Below are 16,456 nucleotides of genomic sequence, written 5' to 3' on the forward strand. Positions count from 1 at the left end.
CACTATTGTGTGCCTCCCAGTTCTTCTAATTTGTGTAAGAGATATTTTAGGTTTAGAGTTAGGCTAAGGCTTAAAATAGGCCATCGTTATTTTGAACATGTCGGCATTTTGCCTGTCAACATGCGCCTGTTGACATTATGGTGCCTATATTATGAATGTTGACAAAACATACGGAGTCCGTGCATTCACATATGAAGACATGTGTCATGTTTAAGCTTGTACCCTGCAGCGATTATCATCACTTTTTTTCCCTTACAGATGCAGTAAATCAGGCACTTTGATGGGAATACCCAAAATCTGTCCCCCCTTAAAGATTACAGGTAATAAACTAATAAAGATAATGATTCATTTTCTAAAATGACTTGCTAATAACACTAACCCAGTGGTTCCCAAAATTTTTTGAATCACAGTGCCCTAATGCATAAGCATTGTTTTTACGGCACCCCTAAGCCAAAAGTTTGTTATTGATAAATTCAGAAAAAAATGTAGTGAAGTAGTAAAGTGAAGTAAATTGTTCTCACCTGTCATCCTTAGGCTCAGTTATGTGGTGGATGACAGGTTTGTGCTACTGTTTGTCCACATATTTACATTACATTGACCATAAATAATTTGATTCGGTCCTGGACCACCAACCTGAGGCACCCCTGAAAGTGTCCCGAGGCACCCCAGGGTGCCATGGCGCGCAGTTTGGGAACCACTGCACTAAACAAATAACCATTTTTAAATGAACGCCTCACGATTCAATGCAAATATCTCTGCGAATATAAATCATGAATAGTTTATAAGGAGATATTAAGAGGAAATATAAGAATTGTTGAAAGGGTCTACTCACTAATGCTGGGTACACACTTAGCGATGTGTATCCAGAATATTTTGCGGCCCGGCAGGCCAGCATATCGTACCGCGGGTTAACGTTGAACGATGCAATGGACGACGGAACTATCCCACGTTCCGTCCTTCCTTACCTGCAACGGCGCTGAATGTGATATCTCATACGATGGCGGGAGCATGCAGATAGTCCATACACACTGGACGATCCGTCCGATACAGTATGTCGTTCCGAGTCGGCCGGAAACAAACATATCGTGCCGGCACTGTCCTCGTATGTAGCCAGCTTTAGCCTTAGAGAGTGACAAAGTGGAGAGAGATAAAATGCCAGCCAATCTGCTCCTGTCACGTTAGGAGCTGATTGGTTGGTACTTCTATCTCTACTTTATCTCTCTCCAAGGCTTAGTGAATAGACCCCAAAGACAATTGTGTTTCTCTCTGCATTTAGCTTAGGCCAGCTTTCAAGAGAGGAGGGGGCCAGTGTGCAGTCTCTGTCTGGGGCCCCCTCCTCTCTCTCCGGCGGCCGGCAGTGCACTGAGCTCAGTGCCGCACCGGTAGACTCTGGGCACTAGTCTGTGCCCAGAGTCTACAGTGCATGCGCAGGTCACCGGGAAAAATGGTGTGGCAGCCATTTTCACTGTGTTTTCCCTACTGCGCATGCTTAAAACGCCAGGAAAATGGCTTCCGGAGGCGGAGTGGTAAGTATTAAAAATATGGGTGTAGGGTATGCGGTGTGGGCCCACGTGGGGCACACCCTGTACCCATTTCAGATACGCCCCTGGCTTAGGCGAGAGAACTGCGGAACATGTATCTTGTTTCCAGTACAATAAATATATATATTCCGATGTTCTTGTCACCAACCCTCACGTGGTTATAAACATGGTGGAAAGATAATCGATTATGCAATATATAGTTGCTTTGTCCTAGCACCCATCGAAGAGCTCGTATCATGGTAATGGGCCATTAAGCTGGTTTCCAGGTGGCACTCACTCCCAGAACATGGCATAAAATATAATTATCGTACAAAGAACTAAGGAGGCTTAAGAGGCCAGTGGAAAAGAGAGTGATTACATCAAACGTGAATCTGAGCTGTGATTCTAATTAACGAGCAAGCACTGAATGAAAAGGGTCTAATTGCCTCCACAGAGAACACATGGCGCCCGGCGCACTCCAGGCTGCGCGCTGACCGTGTCATATCAGAAATGGTTCGAGACTGGCCAAGCTTGTTATAGTTGTCATTAAAAAAAAAAAAACCTTAATTATAACATTAGAAAGTTTTGTTTGATACTTTGTCTACTTGATGACAGAGACACGCGCGCAATCGCAAGCACAAATTCCATCAAAATCGCTGACAGACTGCAGCTGCCCGCCCCAGATATTACCTGAGTGACGGAATGATGGACGTTCTCCTGAGAAGAAGCCCGGCTCCTGCGTCTGGGTGGGGCTTTGGGAATGGCTCCCGTTTCTTCATCCGAGGTGTCCATGTCCCCAGAGTACTGCGATCCCTTGGGTATAAGGGAAGGGCTGCCTTTAGGGAGATATCGGGTGCGAGTTAGTTGGGGATCAGGGTAGGAACAGTTTACTTGGGATTCTGTTAAACTGGGAAGGTCTGGAGGAGTAAACGGGAAGAGGAAGAAATGGGAAATACAGTATTATTCATGGCATTTGCTTTTTGTAAAATATTTGCTGCTACGGAACTTTGCAAGTCGTGCCAATCCATCCGGCACAGTAATGGTTAATGAGTGAATCATCTGCAGGGAACAATGGAATAAAGTGCACTCACTGTGCAGGCTGGCATTTGGCACTTGTGTGTGTGTGTCTGGCATATATCCAGAGACAGGTACATAACACAGAAGGATAGGATTGGTGAGACTGGGGACATGTCTCTCCTGATCAGTCTTTTACATAACAGTATACAACCCATAACTGTGACAGGGGGAGAGATAACATCGGTGTAGGTAAGTGATTATGTGGGACATCTATCCAACCTTCTAAGGAGGACAAATGGAGAAATTGCTTATATCAACCAATAAGCATCTAGCTATCATTTGTCAAGTATATTCATTAAAACGATAACTAGAAGCTGATTGGCAGTTACAGAGAACTTCTCCATCTGTAATCTTTAGAAGGCTCGATACCTCTCCCCCTATATGCTATAGTTATACTTCTAAAATTAGATGGAAAATGAATATGTTTCTTGTATTTTGTATCAACTTTCTGGATTTTGTAAACGTCACCTGCAGCTGCTCCTGTGCTTGGCATTGTTATACCAGCACTGCCTTAGATATAGGTATAGACAAAAAGAGAGACCTGGGGGGCACCTACGGACTGTTCTAGAACCCTGAATATTTTCAAATGACTAAGGGGTCTACTGTGCAGTGTTAGGAGACAGCCAATCAGCTCCCAACTGTCATTTTTCAAACACAGCCTGTGAGATGACAGTTGGGAGCTGATTGGCTGGCACCTTATCACTTTTCACTCTGTCTCCTAACACTGCACCCCTAAATGTACAAAGGTGGGAGGGCTCTGGGCCTGAGTCATTACGGATCGCGATTGCGATCGCAGCTGCAATTACGCATGTAGGTCCATTGCGAAAATATACTAATGATTGCAGTCGCAATGCTATTATAGAGACGCCCATAGCCAGCATACAGACACCCACTACCATCCGTAATACTTAGCAATCATGCGTATACATCAGGAACATAAAATAACATCGGCCCATCACGCAGAATTACAGCAGCCGTGACCTTACTCAGAAATTGCTAACCTTGTCGCACGCAGTGAGTACCCAAGCTGTATATGCAGTCGCAGTGGCTAATTTATGCACGCCCCTGTAACAGCGTTCAAACGTACTGACACGCCTGCGTTTTGCCGGCCACCTACCCGTCACCACCCCCAAACGCTAACTTCCTGTCAGTCACTCTGCGATGGGTCTGCGTAGTCTCTGCGATCAAAGTGTGATCGCAGTGGAGCCTTCGCGCACGAGCATTGCGATGCATACGCATGCGCAGTACGCAACAATCGGCCTCCTGTGTGCGCAATGGCAAGCCGTAATGAATCAGGCCCTGTCTCCGTTACATGTAATGCCGTGCAGGTGCTGAGGCCGTGTCCTTACTGGGCCTCCGGATGTTCTCCAGACTGCGGCGTCGGGAGTTTACCATCAGGCAGACTTCGGTGCTGAACTCTTGCTCTGGGTTAGCTGTATTTTGCCCCTGTTCCTGGAGTAGTTGGTGAAACACAGAAGCCAGCTCAGACTCAGCAATGAGGGACTCCTTCCGGGCCACATCTTTCCCGCAGTGGGTGAATTCAGAGAATGACTGAGGAACAAGGTAACAAAATAAATATATAAATTATGATAGAGGATGATGGCTTTTGGGGGGGCAATTTTATTGAATGCGATGTAGGGGCGATGCAGGCAATGCGCCATTATGACTGTGTTTGAACACAGACAGTGGCACCCATCACTGCCCCTACATAGGCCCTCATTCAGAGCCGTACGCTCTGAGCAGAGCGCACGCTCTGAATGAGGGCCGGCCTCCATGACAATGGAGCGTCCTTCTGGACGCTCGTATAGCTGTGGGTCACCACCCACAGGCTATACGAGCGTGCATTTTGATGGCCACGATGGTCGAGACCATCGCGACCATCGAAATTGCGAGCCAGAGCCTGCGGTTGAGGTTTTCAACCGCAAGCTCCGGAGTGATTTTGGCTCTATCAGAGCCAAAATCACTCCCACTGACATCACTAGTGATGTTAGCGGGCCGGCTTCTGACGGGAGGCGTTCCCGTGGGAACGCCCCCGTCAGGGAGGCACGCCCCCGGCACGCCTACCAAAGGGGGCGTGCTGTCAATCAACATCGACAGCACGCCCCCTTTGATCAGACACAACGAGCGAAGGACTTTCCTTCGCTCGTCGCGTCTGGCGCATGCGCACGACGGAGCTCCCTCCGTCGTGCGCATGCTCAGTCCATAACATCGACCCACTTGCGAGCGGACAGCCGCTCGCGAGTGGGTCTGAATCAGGCCCATAATGCATTTTACCTCGCTTCCACAAAGGGGTGTGCAGGAAAACACACAATATTGGTCTACCACACGTACTGGTGATGTGCGCACTGTAGATCGCCTGGGCAATGAGCTGTGACATATGTTGTTACATCGTATTCAATTGAATGGACCCCTCACTATTTATGTTCACAAGCCAAGAAGGCACAGGCTACACAAGATCCATTTGAAAATCAGGCTGTGCTATACAGAAGTGAATCAGCGACAGAACCGCAACCCAAGGAGATACCTGAAAAACATCTTGGTCTAGAGTTGGGGACAGCTGCACGGACTGTCTCCGCGACTGAGCGGAGTACTCAGAATCATTCTCAAAGTCAAATGGATGGACGGAGAGCAGACGCTTTTTCTTGCGCATCTTCAGGAGAGAAAGTTAATGAGGAGTAAAGTGATAGAGAGCAGAAACCATCTTAGATCTGTACCAAGGTGATTTTCCGATGAGACAGTGATTCATGCATATTAACAAAATGTGGATGATCATTATGATTTGCACGTACAGTATCATTAGCAGACAAAGCGGCCATCAGACATCATAGCTCACTCTACATAGCACCACTATGCGCACCCCCGTATAGATAAATAACTAGTGTGAAATAGAAAGAAACTTAGCTAATGAGTTTATATTTCCTTCAGACAGGATTATATGTCCTACTCCCTGCACCTCTTACATTATATCGGTGTTTATTCCTTAGCCTCGTATATTCACTATAAAGCTAAAATGCATTGTTTAGTAACAAGCTGACTGCTGACATCACTTCAGTTCTTTTAAAAATAAAGTTTTCCTCCCACTCTGTTACAGGCAGCTGAAGCCCCTCCCACCTCTTTAACATATCACCCAATCATCCCTTATTCAGAAGGATAGTGGACTTCATTCAGAGGCGGTCGTTAGATGCAAGCGGTCGCACAGAATCAGGGCGGCCGCTTGCATCCTGTACGGCCGCCTCCTTGTCGATCGGTAAGCTGTGGGTTACCACCCACAGCTTAACGACCGACCAAGTTGATGGTCGCGATGGTGATCACCATCGCGATCATCGGGGCTTACGACCAGACCCTAAGGTTGGGTCTGGGCACTCGAAAGCCCCAGGAAGCTTTCTGCTCTGATGGAGCAGGAAGCTCCCCACTGACATCACTGATAATGTCAGTGCAGCCGCCCACAAAATGGTAGGCGTTCGTAAAGGAACGCCTCCGTTTTGGAAACCACCCCCCCGCCCGCCAACCAAACGGGGGCAGCTGTCGATCAACATCGACAGCCGCCCCTTTGGTAACGAGCGCCGCAGCGACAGTCGAGTCGGTTACCATCGAGTCGGTTACAAGCGCATCGGCGCTCGCGACCGACTCTGAATGAGGTCCAGTGTCCAATTGCAGGCCCCGAAAGGAGTGGGACTGTATGCAGTGGGGGAAGTTTCAAACCAAAAGTGGTTATTTTGGGCTGATGCGGGTGACTTTTGGGTGTGGCTTATTTTGTCCCTGTTTCGCTTGTTTAAATGTTGGGACAGCATATGTTTAGGACAGGTTTATGGGATCTTTAGTGGGTCAAAAACTTTTCAGGTGATGTGTCATCACTGACCTTGTGGTATATTTACTAAAGCTTCTAAAAGTGGTGCTGTTTCCCATAGTAACCAATCAGATTTTGACTATCATTTTCTAGAATTCAATAGAGAAATGAAAGCTATAATCTGATTGGTTGCTGTGGGCAATAGCATCACTTGTCTGTTTTAAGAAGCTTTTGTAAATCTACTCCCTTGTCTCTGTGTATGAATCAAAGAGTGAGCCCAAAGTTGAGCTGAGCTAAGCAGAGCACACTAGTATATTTAACACAAGGAAACAATATATTCTTATATAACTGGATTTACTCGTAGAACCTGCGCAGCACAGTCTGACAAGATCAACGTCATTTGTCCCCTTATAAATCCATTCCTGCTTTATAACCTATAAGCTACCAGTGTACAGTGAGCTATGGTGTATTGGAAGCAGGGTACGTAAAAATAATAGCAGGGTCTTGTCCAATGAGGAGGAGCTTAGTGCTCAACGTGCCCAAAGCTGAGTGTTTACCATACTGTAGCGCTGAGACTCCGAACTGTCTATTACGTCCTCATTCTCATCATTAAACATGCCCGCCCTGGCCTGGCGCAGATATTCTCCTAGTGGGAGAGGTAAGAGCACGGCTTAACAGAAGTCAACGTCAGATTTCTTCATAAATAACAATAAAATCCATTGCATTGATTAAGAAAATATCACGTTCTTCTGCTACCCCAGTGATGGAGTGGTAACAGTAACTTACCAGTCTATTTGCAAAGTCCTCGTCAATCTATGCAGTCATGATGCAGCGTGCACATTTAACAAAAAATTATCAAAAAAAGTAAATAAAATTAAGTAAAATATATATAAAACACAGAGCGGCACACACAAATACAACATTATAAGTATTATATAACATTAGATGTCCTTTTTGAACATAAATTTACATATACATATTATATAATATATATATATATATATATATATATATATATATATATATACATACACTGCTCAAAAAAATACAGGGAACACTTAAACAACACAATGTAACTCCAAGTCATTCACACTTCTGTGAAATCAAACTGTCCACTTAGGAAGCAACATTGATTGACAATCAATTTCACATGCTGTTGTGCAAATGGAATAGACAACAGGTGGAAATTATAGGCAATTAGCAAGACACCCCCAATAAAGGAGTGGTTCTGCAGGTGGTGACCACAGACCACTTCTCAGTTCCTATGCTTTTTGGCTGATGTTTTGGTCACTTTTGAATGCTGGCGGTGCTTTCACTCTAGTGGTAGCATGAGACGGAGTCTACAACCCACACAAGTGGCTCAGGTAGTGCAACTCATCCAGGATGGCACATCAATGGGAGCTGTGGCAAGAAGGTTTGCTGTGTCTGTCAGCGTAGTGTCCAGAGCATGGAGGCGCTACCAAGAGACAGGCCAGTACATCAGGAGACGTGGAGGAGGCCGTAGGAGGGCAACAACCCAGCAGCAGGACCGCTACCTCCGCCTTTGTGCAAGGAGGAGCACTGCCAGAGCCCTGCAAAATGACCTCCAGCAGACCACAAATGTGCATGTCAAAAACAGACTCCATGAGGGTAGTATGAGGGCCCGACTTCCACAGGTGGGGGTTGTGCTTACAGCCCAACACCGTGCAGGACGTTTGGCATTTGCCAGAGAACACCAAGATTGGCAAATTTGCCACTGGCACCCTGTGCTCTTCACAGATGAAAGCAGGTTCACACTGAGCACATGTGACAGACGTGACAGAGTCTGGAGACGTCAAGGAGTACATTCTGCTGCCTGCAACATCCTCCAGCATGACCGGTTTGGCAGTTGGTCAGTAATGGTGTGAGGTGACATTTCTTTGGGGGGCCGCACAGCCCTCCATGTGCTCGCTAGAGGTAGCCTGACTGCCATTAGGTACCGAGATGAGATCCTCAGACCCCTTGTGAGACCATATGCTGGTGCGGTTGGCCCTGGGTTCCTCCTAATGCAAGACAATGCTAGACCTCATGTGGCTCGAGTGTGTGAGCAGTTCCTGCAAGACGAAGGCATTGATGCTATGGACTGGCCCGCCCGTTCCCCAGACCTGAATCCAATTGAGCACATCTGGGACGCCATGTCTCGCTCCATCCACCAACGCCACATTGCACCACAGACTGTCCAGGAGTTGGCAGATGCTTTAGTCCAGGTCTGAGAGGAGATCCTTCAGGAGTCCATCCGCCACCTCATCAGGAGCATGCCCAGGCATTGTAGGGAGGTCATACAGGCATGTGGAGGCAACACACACTACTGAGCCTCAGTTTGACTTGTTTTAAGGACATTACATCACAGTTGGAGCAGCCTGTAGTGTGTTTTTCCACTTTAATTATGAGAGTGGCTCCAAAACCAGACCTCCATGGGTTAATAAATTTGATTTCCAATCATAATTTTTGTGTGATTTTGGTGTCAGCACATTCAACTATGTAAAGAACAAAGTATTTAATAAGAATATTTCATTCATTCAGATCTAGGATGTGTTATTTTAGTCTTCCCTTTATTTTTTTGAGCAGTATATATATATATATATATATATATGTAAATATACATATACACACTATTATAATGGTCATCTCAGGTTCTACCCCCCACTCGGCCTGGCCCCCTCTCTTGGCACCCCCGCACCCTCACTGCTGTTCCCCACCACCTACCCAGGGGTGCCAAGAGGGGGGGGGGGGTGGGTGCAGATTACTCGGGCCCGGGCTTCCTGAGGGGCCCGGCGGGGGCCCGGGTCCGACGCCGCCCCCCCCTCCCTCACAGCAGCCCAGCACACAGCGTGTGCTTAGCTGCAGTTGGAGACTGCTCGTGGCTGCTGAGCAGCAGCCACAGCGGTCTCCTATGCCTGTGCGGGGGAGCGATCACACTGATCGCGCCCCCCTGGCTTTGCGCCGGGCTGAGGGGGCTCAGAGCACCCCCCTCCCCGTCGCGCAGCGCCGCTTCGTGGTGCTGCAAATCTTTTTTATTAAATTTTTTTGCCAAGGGTGCATGGCCACGCCTCCCGTGATTAGACCACGCCCCCTATTACCGGGGCCCACCTTGGCTCTTGGCGGCCCTGCACCTGCCCCCACCTGCTGCAGATCTGTCCCACTTCACCCCTGGTCTGCTGCGGCTGCGTCCTCCTCTTGTAGTGGAAGCCATTGGGGCACACACCCAAGCTTCACTGCGAGTGTAGTGAGGAGACGGGACAGACCTTCTACAATTATTATATAGATATATTTTTATATTAGGAATTAATCTGATATTATTTAAACATTGCTACATTAAATAATGCTTTATTTTATGAATGCAATGTGATACAGTGATGATATGCAATATGTGTCCCTGACTATCAAAATGCAGCAAATTATTACATATTCACTTAATAAAACTGTTCCCAACTAATAAGTAATGCAGATCTTTACTTACTGCTGATGTCAGGCAAGCTGTATACTCTGTCCTGAAGTCCTGTGGAGAGACATAAAAATGGGAATAATTTTAGGGAGACAAAAAAATTATTTTCAATTCCAAATCAGAATATACAAAGTGCCACCTACTGGTGCGTTTTAGTATAACACAAAACAATATTTCCCTCATTCTTATGAGAGTGATTGGTCTTTAGCTGGACCAGGGCTGCAACTAGGGGGGGGCTAGAGGTGCACGTGCACCGGGTGCCGGAATGCAGGGGGTGAAAAAGGGCTGACTCACGGTGACTTGGGGCTGAAGATTCAGAAAACGGACATTCAAAAATGGCCGCCGCCAAGGTGGAGATAGATGCTAGAGGTCCTTACTGGACCTCTAGTGTCTGTCTCCTCCTCGGCGGTGGCCATTTTTGGATGGCCATTTTCAGCAGATTCCATGTGGACTAGCGCAAGTGCCGGGAGAAGATGCTGAAAGCTGCATCTTCTCCCGTGAAACCCCCTGGCTATGAGCATAAACCCCATAGCAACGAGCATAAACCCCATGGCAACGAGCAGAAACCCCCTGGCAACGAGCATGAAACTATATCTCCCAACATGACTCTCTCCAGGAGGGACACAATGCTCTGGTTCTGGACTTACCCTGGTAAGAGGCGGGGCTGCAGCACAGTTCAAAATTCAAATAGGGGAGCCACACCAACTGTCATTTCAAACGCTGCCAAACATCACTGGCTGGGCTCACTGGCAGTTGGTGTGACTCCCCTATTTGAATTTTGGACTGTACTGCAGCTCCACCTCTGGAGCCACCACCAATCATAAATTACCAGGGAAGTCCAGGACCAGAGCATTGTGTCCCTCCTGGAAAGGGACATGTTGGGAGGTATGTGAAACCCATGGCAACGAGCATAAACCCCATGGCAATGAGCATGTAACCCCCGGCAATGAGCATAAACCCCATAGCAACGAGCATGAAACCTCCTGGCAATGAGCATGAAAGCCCAGGCAAGGAGCATGAAACCCCCTGGCAAGGAGAATGAAAGCCCAGGCAAGGAGAATGAAAGCCCCTGGCAACGAGCATGTAACCCCTGGCAACAAGCATGAAACCCAATAGAAACGAGCATGAAACCCCCTGGCAACGAGCATGAAACCCCCTGGCAAGGAGTATGAAAGCCCAGGCAACGAGCATGAAGCCCCCTGGCAATGAGCATGTAACCTCTGGCAACGAGCATGTAACCACTGGCAAAGAGCAAAACCCCATAGCAATGAGCATGAAACTCCCCTGGCAACGAACATGAAACCCCCTGGCAATGAGCATGGAACCCCTGGTAATGAGCATAAAATCCCTGACAATGAGCAGGTAATTTTAAAGTAATTAGAAGCCTTACTGGGGGGCATAAAATGCTGTCAGGCAAATATGTAAGTGGCACTTTGGTAATAGGCATTACAGTGTGTGGCATAATGTGTAATGGGCATTATGGAGTGTGGAATTATGTAAGTCACTATACCACGGACATTTGACTAGTGCACTGCCCTATTGAGGAGCAAGGACAAAATCTAGGTACAGGGAGGGGGCGCAAAATTGCTGTCTTGCACCGTGTGACAGATATCCTAGTTTCGGCCCTGGCTGGACATACAGGTACAGTATAGCTTACTGCTGGGGGTAAGATCTATTCGGTACATTTTCATAGATTCAAGGGCTAGCTGGTAAATAATTTTAGAAGTGGTAGAAAAATGCTGAGAAATTTGCTTTGACCTTTTTGTATACATATTTTGGAATAGCAGGTTCTCCAAAGATGCCAATTAGGGCAAAACGTTATGGTTGGGAATATGTAGGGGAAGCCATTTACCTGGACAGCTCTGGCAGCACTGGCAGTTACAAAGGAATGACGATTATAAAAATTTGCTGCCAAAATACTATACAAGTCCTGCCAAATTACAGACGGCAACTCCTATCTGATTGGGTTGTAGACATGGGAAAAGCACAGGTTGCTTATGATGTAATGTAGTGACTTGTCAGGGAGAGCTCACTTTATCATCAGCCCACTGGGTTGTCACCTTTCCGGGGTTTAGCTACCTGGTCAGTGTTAGCTCAGAAACATTTGGGAGAATGCTGGTAAATATTTATTGAAAACAGGAGAGTATTTCCGGCGCTGAGAAGGGACCTTTATAGGTCAAAACTTCATTGTGACACTACTGCTATGCAAAACTAGTCCCTTACTCTCTATAAATGGGAGGCGAGCTTTATAGTACTGTTATAGGCAGTGTCAGCACTTAAGATATAAGTGGTCAAACAACCTCTTGCCCAAACATGAAATATGGGCTGCAATTGGCAAGGGATGACCCAGCAAAACATCAATATACAATAATTAAATGATTTATTAGGTAGATTAATGGCATCATAATACAACTCACTATTGCCATGGATAAACGAAATTTAAAAATAACAAAATCGTTTGCACTATTGTAGATAACAATGGTTAAAGGAATAATTAAAAATACAAATAACTTAAACATAAATGAAAAACACAGTATCACAGTAAAATTGCAACGCGTTTCACAGCACCTGGGTAGCATCCTCAGACTGTTTTATATTAATCAACAATGCTTGCCTTATACAACTCGGAACTCTGAACAGTGATCCCGTTGATATCAGGCACCTGTTTTAGATGGAGCTTGTGAAATATTGATTTTACTAGATATTTGCTCCATTGTGTCTCTTTGAGGATTTCTGCCTTCCAGATATCCGGACTGCTGATCCCCTTATACTTTAAACATTACAGGTCAAATTTGACAAATTGCCTCCGGTATAAGGGATAACATATTCAGCAAATAATATTTTAAAAACAACCCTGAATCCAAATTTCTGAGTGTTTTGCTTTAATATTTAGTTGGAAACAATCTGCTTTGTGTAATAAAATTGCAGTGTAAGCTTGTTAATAAGTGTGTAAGGATTCTATTTACTAAGCAGTGTTAGGAGACGGAGTGAAAAGTGATAAGGTGCCAGCCAATCAGCTCCCAACTGTCATTTTTCAAACACAGTGATACGGCAGTTGGTAGCTGATTGGCTGGCACCTTATCACTTTTCTCTCTGTCTCCTAACACTGCTTAGTAAATAGACCCCTAAGTCTTTTGGCACTGAGTTCCCTTTGGTTAGCGACTATTGATTATTTTTAAGCTGCAGAAGTCACTCAGTCACACCTGACAAGTTGGATCCTCCCCTTGCGTCAGACTGCTGTCTCAGGTACAGAGAGCGCATTACTTTAGCGCTGCCAAACCGTTTGAAGCGAGAGCGGACATGGTCGTAATACCAGTCATGAGACCCGATCTTCACCGTTCTGCGGGAGATACAAAATTGTTTACAACAGTGTCCAGACAAGTGATCAGCAACAAAGGAGCAAAGAACTAACAGATTGTGGCCTGTGTGTATTGTGTGGTGCAGGGGGTCCTGAGCGCGCACACATGCTGGTGCATCTCACACAGCAGTACCAGTACTGTGTCTGCGTATCTGAGGCTGCATTGTACTGTGTCGTGATGCTGAACGCACCTCCTAATGAAATTACAGCGTTACGCTTCTTACATGCACTGGGATTCTGGGCCTGATTCAGAGCCGGACACTGAACGAGCGCCCGCTCTGAATCAGAGCGTTTTTTTTTTTTTTTTGGTGCGTCCTCCTGGACGCTCGCATAGCTGTGAGTTACCACCCACAGCTTATGCGAGCGTCCATGATGATGGTCGCGATGGTCAAGACCATCGCGACCATTGGGCTTGCGACGAGACCCTGTGGTAGGGTCTCCCTGCCACAAGCCCTGGAGTGATTTTGGCTCTATCATTCCCATGGGAACGCCTCCGTCTGGGCAGCCACGCCCCGGCACGCCCACCAAAGGGGGCGTGCTGTCACTCACCATCGACAGCACGCCCCCTTTGGTGCGAGACCCCGAGCGACGGCTTCCCTGTCGCTCGCCGGGTCTCGCGCATGTGCACGACGGAGCAGCCTCCGTCGTGCGCATGCGCATTTGGGTACCATCGACCCGCTTGCGAGCATCCTGCGGTCGCGAGCGGGCCTGAATGAGACCCTCTGTTTGTAGCGTATAAGATACACTGATATCATAGCATGCTTATTACCTGTCTCAGAAGCTTCGTGGTCATTTGAACTGAAGGAAATTGGAAAACTCTTTCCACCATGTACTACAGCCACATCATTCCGGAAAAACAAAGTAAAAAACGCCCCCCCCCCCCCTCCCCGGAAAAAAAAAAATCGCCACTTTTTGCTGTATTTTTATCTCCATATTTATTAAGTGTTGGGGCAGCCTTTAAGGTAAAGGGCAAATTTCACACATCTTTTCATTTGCAAAAGATGTTTGCATGGTCTGCGCATGTGCTGATCAGCATCGGTGATGCGGATTGGCAAAGCCGGCTGGGGGGGGAGCAGAAAAGAGGGAGCCGGCCGGGGCAGCAGGAGACAGCATGAGGAGGAGTAGGGAGGAGGAGGAAGAGGAGGCAGGAGGAGGGAGGGGGAGGGAGGAGGAGGAGGGAGGAGGAGAAGGAGGAGGGAGGAGGAGGCCTCTTCCCTGCTTTTCTCTGTTTGTGCAGGTAAAAGAAGGCGTATAACAACATCTAGAGATCAGGGGCAAGCGCAGGATTTCTAGAGGGGGGTTTGCAAACTCTTAATTTTAGAGCGAGTGCGGTGAGCCCATGATTAGCACTTAGTAAGGAGCATAGAAAATGCAACATATGCAATTAGATGTGCCAGTGAGGCACAATTCTATAGTGTCCCTTATTCCTTATATTGTGGCTGCAGCTCTGATCAAATTCTCGTATACACCTGCTATTGTGGTCATGATTCCAGGCATTGGTCAGGCTGGGAAGGGGGGGTTTCCAGGCAACTGGAATCCCCCCTTGCATTTGCCTATGAAAATAGCATTATGTTTCTCAAAAAAGATGAGGGGAGCTTTGCTTCTCTCATTGATATGATTAAATACTATTCCCACTCACAGCCCCATTTATATCCAATGGGGGCTGCAGGAAAAGTGACAGGACAAATAAAATGGTAGAGAAATCAGCTATTACTCCGCACTTATCATCTAGCTAAATACAAATAAAACAAAAGTCTGGCTTTCTCCTGCTAAAATGCTGGGGAAAAGCTATATTTTTGTTTATTAAACAGACCCCAGAGTGTCTGTTCTATCACATAATTATTTTATTTCATACTTGCATACTCTCCTGTGACTGCCGGGAGCCTCCTGAAAATCGTGTGCCGCTCCCAGACCCCCGCAAGAGTAGGCAAGTCTCCCGAAATGGCTGCCGCCACCCCGTGACCCGCCCCATGCAAAGGGGGTGGTAAGGACTGTAGCCCCACCCCCTGTTTCTATCGGCATTATAAAGCGGGGGGCGGGGTCGCAATGGCACTGCCCACTTCAGCCGTCCCCACACTACACCCCCTGCTGCACCAACCTGGGGGCTGCCAGAATGTCGGTAAGTATGTTATAATTAGAACCCGGCCAGCATTTATTCATAGTTTGTCTAAGGCTCTCTTGAATTACAAACTAAAATGATGAACTCCTACGCTGGATAAATATAGCAATAACACATGTAGGGAACAATGCTCAGGTGAGTTTACAGTAGTACATGCCTAAACCACATTACATTAATACAGTATTTTTACTCTGTGACTGCGATTTCATATGCAGGATTTCGGCAAAAATATGCCAATGATTTAGCCGATGTCTTGTGCGCAGAGACGTGAATGTCAACATGTCGATTATTAACATTGTAACCATGTTGAAATCCTGAATGTCGACTTTCAGACCATGTCAAAAACTCTTGTGTCGACAATCTAAATGCCACAACCGATTGAAATATTCTTTGCATTTTTAGCGCATGATTATGGGAAATAGTTAGGCTGTAGTCCATCACATCTGTGGTGTAACCTGTGTTATACTGTATTTGTATATAATTTATATCGGTTGCCTAATTCTTAAGTGTAGCATAAGACCTTTTAGGTTTCTTAATATTGCATAAATAAAATATCTGTATTACAGTCTGTGACACTAGACCCAGGATATAAATATTGCCCTGCACTGATGTAAACTTTAATCCACCTATATAAATTGCTAGTGAGAATTCTACTTTAAGACTCATGTTGCTAGGAATGTCAGTGACTGGCACATTTTCCTAGATGTTAGATTTATTCAGTGTAGAATGTTATATGTTTGTGTTATAATACAGCGCGTACTATAGGCCAATGTGTGTGGATACCGTGTTTCCCCGATAATAAGACACTGTCTTATTTTTTTTTTGGCGCCAAAAAACACCATAGGGCTTATTTTCGGGGTAGGTCTTATTTTAACTAACATTGACAGCTCCGTATGCAGGCCCCCCTGTAGCAGTGCCCCTTATGCAGCCCCCCCCCTGTAGCAGTGCCCCTTATGCAGGCCCCCCCCCCTGTAGCAGTGCCCCTTATGCAGGCCCCCCATGTAGCAGTGCCCCTTATGCAGGCCCCCCCTGTAGCAGTGCCCCTTATGCAGGCCCCCCCCTGTAGCAGTGCCCCTTATGCAGGCCCCCCCCCCTGTAGCAGTGCCCCTTATGCAGCCCCCCCCCTGTAGCA

The 16,456-nt window shown here is 46.8% G+C and overlaps 1 protein-coding gene across 7 annotated transcripts in view; it reads right to left on the bottom strand.

Annotated features, from left to right (window-relative positions):
* Nucleotides 1-16,456, bottom strand: part of MLPH (melanophilin) — a 91,489-nt gene that overhangs the window by 42,810 nt on the left and 32,223 nt on the right. For 5 of the 7 annotated variants that reach the window (XM_088467741.1, XM_088467743.1, XM_088467742.1 and 2 more), the window contains exons 4-9: nucleotides 13,051-13,187; nucleotides 9,863-9,901; nucleotides 6,942-7,030; nucleotides 5,122-5,247; nucleotides 3,947-4,148; nucleotides 2,211-2,437 (exon numbers count right to left, since the gene is read on the bottom strand). In XM_088467741.1, coding sequence (XP_088323867.1) covers nucleotides 2,211-2,437; nucleotides 3,947-4,148; nucleotides 5,122-5,247; nucleotides 6,942-7,030; nucleotides 9,863-9,901; nucleotides 13,051-13,187 — 820 coding nt within the window. The remainder of the gene's footprint in view (nucleotides 1-2,210; nucleotides 2,438-3,946; nucleotides 4,149-5,121; nucleotides 5,248-6,941; nucleotides 7,031-9,862; nucleotides 9,902-13,050; nucleotides 13,188-16,456) is intronic. The other 2 variants (XM_088467744.1, XM_088467740.1) reach the window with 1 other exon arrangement.

The sequence above is a fragment of the Taudactylus pleione genome, unplaced genomic scaffold, assembly GCF_031769625.1.
Source record: "Taudactylus pleione unplaced genomic scaffold, aTauple2 ptg000074l, whole genome shotgun sequence".
Classification (NCBI taxonomy): Eukaryota; Metazoa; Chordata; class Amphibia; order Anura; family Myobatrachidae; genus Taudactylus; species Taudactylus pleione.